The sequence below is a fragment of the Nannobrachium achirus genome (genome assembly GCF_963921795.1).
Source record: "Nannobrachium achirus genome assembly, chromosome: 1".
Classification (NCBI taxonomy): domain Eukaryota; kingdom Metazoa; phylum Chordata; class Actinopteri; order Myctophiformes; family Myctophidae; genus Nannobrachium; species Nannobrachium achirus.
Window position 1 is genome coordinate 12,747,555 of NC_137810.1, and position 7,287 is coordinate 12,754,841.

The 7,287-nt window shown below is 44.1% G+C and overlaps 1 protein-coding gene across 1 annotated transcript; it reads right to left on the reverse strand.

The window, feature by feature from the left end:
* Positions 1–629: 629 nt before the first annotated feature.
* On the reverse strand, positions 630–6,563 carry cnga3a (cyclic nucleotide gated channel subunit alpha 3a; the record flags this gene model as incomplete). The annotated part of the gene is made up of 7 exons (XM_080735347.1): positions 6,514–6,563; positions 5,758–5,931; positions 5,216–5,275; positions 3,890–4,054; positions 3,550–3,651; positions 3,356–3,462; positions 630–2,026 (listed from the first exon to the last, which is right to left on the reverse strand). Exons 1-7 carry the CDS (start codon positions 6,519–6,521, stop codon positions 630–632), a joined length of 2,013 nt encoding a protein of 670 aa, XP_080591473.1. The 5' UTR covers positions 6,522–6,563.
* Between the last annotated feature and the right edge of the window lie 724 nt (positions 6,564–7,287).

Below are 7,287 nucleotides of genomic sequence, written 5' to 3' on the forward strand. Positions count from 1 at the left end.
CTCTTTCCTGCGAAGTCCCTGGGTAAATCTATGGAAGCCCATTTCGACCACAAAGTAAAAGGCCCGAAATGTGAGTTGTTTTTTTTTACTTTATCTCACAATTCAATTGTGTATCTCTTACTGTAGTTGCGGTACAAATCTCACCATTTTGAGAAAAGTGCCAATTGCAAAAAGAAATACACAATTTGTACCTTTTTATATTTATTTATGGTAGCAAGAATGGGCTTGTCTAACTATTCGTTCACAGAATGTCTGTCCGCCGTCTGTCTACAGTACTCTGACATCATAGTACTGACGTCACAGACTGGCCTGGACACGGAACACCATATATGGGCATAAACGGGTGAAACAGTGCCCAAATTTCTGACATCACTGATACCGCCGCCTGTACTGCGCATGCATCACCATGACGCCACCCAGCCGCATGCTGAAACAATACACAAATTTGGAGATGACTGACATCACTTGATACCCCCGCCATGGTAACAGCCGCATACTGAAACAGTGCCCAAATTTGGAGATCACTGATACGTCTGGGTTCTCCACCATTACTTCTGAGACTCCTACATTCAATCCCTCATACACTGTGCACACCCCCGGGCAAGGACTATTTTTCTTAATTTTACAAATTACTGAACCTTTTTGTCCTTGTCAGCGACCACCTCAGACAGGTCCTCAGGCCGCATAGACTTCACCCTGTCCTCCATTTCAGTCACCCTCTTTTTCATCTTAACCTGGGTCGCTGTGAACTCGGCCATCAGTTTGGCAAATTTGGACTGCATGGTTTCCAGGTTGCCCTCCAGCTTGACGATCTTCTCCTCGATGTCTTTGGGATCGGCGCCGGCGTTGGCTATCGCCTCGTCGATGAGATTGTCTTTCATCAGGATGGCTTTCCCCTTCTCCTCCAACGCCTTCTTAGCATCCGGATACTCAGTGAGGGCTTCGACCAAGTCGTCTTTGGACAGCGCAAAGAGGTCTGAGTAGCCCACGCTCCTGATGTTGGCTGTCCTCCGGTTGCCGGCCTTACTTCCCTTGATGCCCAAGATGCTGATCTCTCCGAAGTACGCGCCGTCGCTGAGCACCACGAACTGGGTGACGCCGTCGTCGGCCACCACCGCCAGCTTTCCCTCCTTGATGATGTACATCTCTCTGCCGATGTCGCCCTTCTTACAGATGTAGTCTCCGGGACTAAACACCTGCGGCTGCAGCTTGAGCACCAGCTCGATCAGTAGACCGGCTTCGCAGTCCTGGAAGATGCGCACTTTCTTCAGCGTGTCCAAATGGACGTTGATGGCGATCTCGGCCTTCAACTTGTCTGGCAGGTTCTTCAGCACCTCTTTCTCGTCGCAGGTCTTCTTCTCCGTCCACAGGTAGTCGAACCACTTGATGACTCGCGCCTCCAGGTCTTTGGTGACCTTGCGAAACTGCATGTACTGCTTGATGGAGTCGATCTTGGCCTGGAAATCGGCGCGGGATTTGTTCATGTTGGAGATCATGGCACCCACGTTACCAACGATACTAGCGAAAATCAGCACGCCCGTGAGGAAGTCGGCAATGACAAAGACGAATTCAATGTCCTTGACCGGCGGGGGCGTCTCTCCGATTGTAGTCAGGGTGAGAGTGGACCAGTACAGGGAGTAGATGTACATCCTGGCCAGGCGACCATGCTCTGGGTGACTGATGTTCGGATAGACCCACGTGTCTGATCCGAACCCGATGGTTTTGGAGAGGGCAAAGAACATGCAGGCGTTCCAGTGGATGATAATGAGAATGTAAAGTACGAGGTTGCTGATACGGAACACATTTGGGAAGCTGGTTCTGGTTTCTGTGCGGTCAAAGAACTCGAACAGCCTCGTTATTTTGCACAGGCGGTTCATTCTGAACTCGGGGTTGTTGTAGCCAAACTTCAGAAACAGTAGATCCGTAGGTATCATTGATATCATGTCCCACTTGAACTGAGGGTGTGTTTTGTATTTATCTCTCAGCTTCTTGGTGTCTTTCACAATCAGGCCTTGTTCCAAGTAACCTGTTGGAATATGAACAGAAATGAATAGTCTAATTCAGTGGTTCTCTTTTTCATGTTAAAGGACCCTAAAATTTTGAATTTGGCTCATGACCCCCATCTGAAAATATTTTGTGCAATGGGACCCCCCCCCCCCCCCCCCCACACACACACACACACACACACACAAGATTTGTGTTGTTAAAATGATTAAAAGATATTCCCAAAAGAATTTCTAGTTTTTTTTTAACAGACAACCTACAAGCTAGCTCACTACTTCTCAAACATACATTAGCTAATTTTGCTGGGGACCCCCTGGAACCCAGACCCCATTTTGAGAACCACTGGCCTAATAGAGCATCGCAGTTTAAGCCCCGCCCGCCCTCACTCCGGTGTCGGAAGCGTTTTCCCCCATGCATTTCATCCATAGACGTTTCATAAAGTATTTATTTAAACGTCTTTTAAGCCTCTGACAAAGTCACCCCGGATGGAGAGGAAGCATGACAATAAACACTATGATTCCTCACCAGCCGGGGTGGCTTTGTCAGAGGTTTAAAAGACGTTTAAAGGGATATTACACTTTCAAAGTCATTTTATCGTCTAATCAGGCTTGTATGAACACCCTGAACAGTTTTTAATTTGCTTGATTCAATATTTAGATATTTGATGTAAATGTTACCAGGCCCGACACGCCCAGGCCCTCTCCACATACACACCCATTGTAACTTCAAACTCCATTTTAACCATGATAGATTCATTAAAAACAACCATTATTTTTTCTGGTGACTCATACTACCCTCCTAATACGTGAGCAGGCCGTGTTTTTTCGATAACTTTTTTCATTTATTTTTAATAATCCATTTTTGTATTAAATATTTTTCATTTTCCCAAATAATTATTAAAAATTAATGAAAAAAGTTATCGAAAAAACACGGCCTGCTCACGTATTAGGAGGGTAGTATGAGTCAACAGAAAAAACAACGGGTGTTTTTAATGAATTTATCATGGTTAAAATGGAGTTTGAAGTTACAATGGGTGTGTATGTGGAGAGGGCCTGGGCGTGTCGGGCCTGGTAACATTTACATCAAATATCTAAATATTGAATCAAGCAAATTAAAAACTGTTCAGGGTGTTCATAAAAGCCTGATTAGACGATAAAATGACTTTGAAAGTGTAATATCCCTTTTAATAAATACTTTATGAAATCTCTATGGATGAAATGCATGGGGGAAAACGCTTCCGACACCGGAGTGAGGGCGGGCGGGGCTTAAACTGCGATGCTCTATTCAAGAATGGCGTTACAGAGGCAATGATATACATACACCTGCTTTGGGTGAAATTCTGGATCCTGACCTGTTCGTGATCTGACGAATGTGTCTGTGTAGTAGATAAAATCTGCAGTATAGTCCAGAAATAGCCAGAGTTTTGTGTAATTCTTCTGGAGATCATTAAAACAGGCCCTATGAAATCAAGAGAGAAGCATTAGATTGTTTTGTTCCCAATCATACAGAGCAATATGAATAAAGGTCTATATGAACAGTGAGTACCTTGTCACAAGCATCATTAAGTTATAGAACACCGGTGCAGCAATGACAGTGAGCCATCTGTAGTAGAGTTCATTTGCTGGATCCATGATCCAAGAATCTTTCCTAAAGGAACAACAAATTGTTAGAGACATTCATCTCAAGGTTTATTTGAAGAAAAAAAAACATGTGTGTAAAGTCTCATTTATACATCATTGTACAGCGTTGTTGCTCGCCGAAAATGGGATGCAATGCCCTGGGTTTTTCCACTTGAAAAGTGACGTATAAATGAAGTTTAATTTGTCCTTCCATGTGTATTACGTACTGGAGGAACCACCTAAACCATTCGCAGTGACATACTTACGGAGGCTCCTCTTTCTTTTTATCATCTTTCTTATCATCCTTCTTGTCATCTTTCTTCTCGTCCTTTTTCTCATCCTTCTTCTCGTCCTTCTTCTCGTCCTCCTTCTTGTCCCCGTCTTTTTTCTCCTCATCCTTTTTAACTTCCTCTTTCTTGTCATCTTTCTTGCTACAGATCACAGATTGAGCTGTTATGTGGTTGGGACGGGCGGAGGAGGAGGAGGTCTACCGAGGAGCTACTATGTGACTATACTCAGGGCCGTCACAAGGGGGGGACAAGTGGGACTGAGTTACTAGGGCTCAAGGTGGAGGGGGGGGCCTAAATTATTTTATACTTTAGCTATTGAAAAATAGCAGATTTACAAGCTCACAGTGCGGCACTGAGCGCCGCGCTGCTTGCTTGTAGATCTGCTATTTTTGAAAACGTGTGCAAATCTTTGAATAATATGTATTTTCTAAGCGAACATTTGTAACTCAAATTTTGCTTCTGGGGGGGGTCCCTGGAACGAAATATTTTGAGATGGGGGTCCGTGGCCAAATACATATCATTTTGGGGGTCCTTCACATGAAAAGGTTCGAGCACCACTGACATAGAAACATAGGTTTTTCAAAAAAAAACCTTAGAAGGATTTGAAATATTTAAAGACTTGCACAAATGTTCACGAAAGATTTTTCAAAAATAGCAGATCTACAAGATCGCAGCGTGGCACTCGGTGCCATAATGTGAGCTTGTATATCTGCTATTTTTCAATAGTTAAAGTACCAGGGCCCAGAATTTGGTGCGACACCCCTGTATATACTATACTATCCACACCACTACAAACCAAACCAGGATGCTGTTTAGGGTTCCTCAGGAGCCAGGACTTGGAAGATGTGGTGCACATTTAGTCCAGCAGATGGCAACGTTACACAGCTGTGGTTGTTAGTGAGCCCATGCTTTCTTTATTCTGTTGTTGCCACTTTGAGTAGTTGCCACATTTATTTACTCAACAACAAAATGTAACAGCAATAAAATCTTTATTAAAAGGCCAAATTCAATTAAAATCAGTCTGCAACATTAATGCTGATGGCTAAATCTGCACAACCACAATCATTTACTCGTGTAGACGGCACATTTAATGCATAGATGCATGACAGCTAGGACACTGGAGGATTTTGGCCACATCAAATGATGAAATTATATGCTAATAAAACTAGGCCAGTTACAGAACATTTTAATACCACAGCACACTATCTACTGTATTGGCACATTTGTTGAACCAAATGTGTAGGCTATTACTGTAATGCTACTGCTATATCTATTTTCAGACACACGTACAAACACACTTACTCATCCGTGTTGTTGCAGTTATTCATGTTGTAAGCAGCGAGTGGCCACTTACAAAGAAGACTACAAAAAGAAGACATTTTGCGTTCAATGATTACATCATACATTAGAAGCCTCAACCATCCCACTCGGCTATCTGCGCTGTACTGTTTGCCCTTGACAAGAATCCACTCTTAGCTCTACTCTGCTGCACGGCAATTATTTTACTTGTTGGTGAGGTCACGGTCACCAGAGGATATGACAGTATAGTTTGCAACCTCTTGATGTCATTGGAAAGCAAAGTGATGTGGTAGACCAACCACAGATTTAAGGTGGTTGCACACTGCTGCGTTTTTCGTTGCGAAATGCGTTTTTCAGGGCAAGGAGAGAGAGAGAGATTGAGAGAGCAAGGGACCGAGTGGTGCGCGAAACGGGCGGCAGTGTGCAAACGTGACTGACATAACGTGAGGTTGATTTTTTATCTGCGTGCTCCGAAATTCACTCCGATATTCGGCCCGAAAAACACATTCATAGCCTAATATGGACCGCCTTCGTAGACTACTTACTTTCTCTTATGGAGGGCGTCATTCTGACCCATAGACTGGGCGTTGCTCTCTCGACTCGAGACGTCTTTGAGGTCGGGGCCCCTGAAGCGTTCCAGGAAGGAATCGGGCCTCTCTGCCTCGCGGTGCACTCTGTGAGATGCCCAGTTCCGCAGCATGTACAGGAAGTGAGAGAGCCTATAGGATCAGCGGTAGGAAAGGCAAGTACACAGTAACACCTCTCTATCCAGCCATACCTACGACTCCAACTAAAAGCCATGTACAGCAGGGGTCTTCAACAGGGGGTCCGGGACCCCTAGGGGGTCCTCGGAGTTACCACAGGGGGGCCGCCAAACCTTTGTGTGATAGGATATTTCTTTTAAAATGAACAACTTCAACCCTCGCATCCCAATTCTGAGGAGAACTTTAGCCAAAAATAGATGATCTACAAGCTCTCAACGCCTCGCAACGGGAGGCCTTGAGAGCTTGTAGATCAGCTATTTTTGGGAAATAGGTTTGGTGTAGAGGGGGAAAAAAAGAGCAGACCATGTACAGAGTGAAAGGTCAAGTTTAGTAAGTAACGACGATTTAAGTCGGTGGTTAAACGTCTGAAAGAAAAACACATCAACACGAGTCTAACAGACAAGTTTATGAATCTATCTATGAAATCGATGAAAATCTGTATCACACATTACAATATGTAGAGGGCTAATGGGTCCTTGGCCTGAAAACGTTGAAGACCCCTGATGTAACAGTATGTGCTACACTTGTATACAGTACCTGGCCATGGCTCCAGCACCTGCAAACGAGTCTCTGTGGGAATCTGGCAGTCTGCTGGCAGCGGTGGCTAAAGACACAGCTCCCTCTCCTTGCATATCAGAGCCAGCTTCTTCACAGAGAGAGTGAGCCCTGGAAGACAGCGGTGGGAAATGAATGGCAACTGGAATATTAGAACGTCTGGAATACTAGAATGGCTTAAAGATGGGGTGCCATGATTCCCCCCCCCCCCCCCCCCAATAAAAAAAGTGTACAGAAAGTGTTAAAATTATGTTTTTATGTGGCCAGACTGGCCACACCCACCAGTTCATTAAGTATGCCTGGTTGTCAGGTGGGTGGTGACTAGGGCATTCACCAAATATTCAAATATCAAAGTCACTATTCGATGTTGTTCACCGAAGTTGAATATTCGCCTACCGTATTTTCCGGACTATAAGGCGCACTTAAAAGCCTTTAATTTTATCAAAAAACTACAGTGCGCCTTATAGTCCAGTGTGCCTTATATATGGATCATTCATTGACATTGACATTCCCTTTAGCACAGCTCCATCTGTTTGATGCATAACGCAACGGTAGCGTCTATTATGTGCGCCTTATATATGAAAACAGTTTGAAAATAGACCATTCATTGACAGTGCGCCTTATAGTCAGATGCGCCTTATAGTCCAGAAAATACTGTATATATATTTCTTCATGGTTTATAAAGCTTGGCTAGATAGCACTTTGAATTGTAGGTATTACATTTAATGTGACTCGGTTCCGCAGATAAATATTATG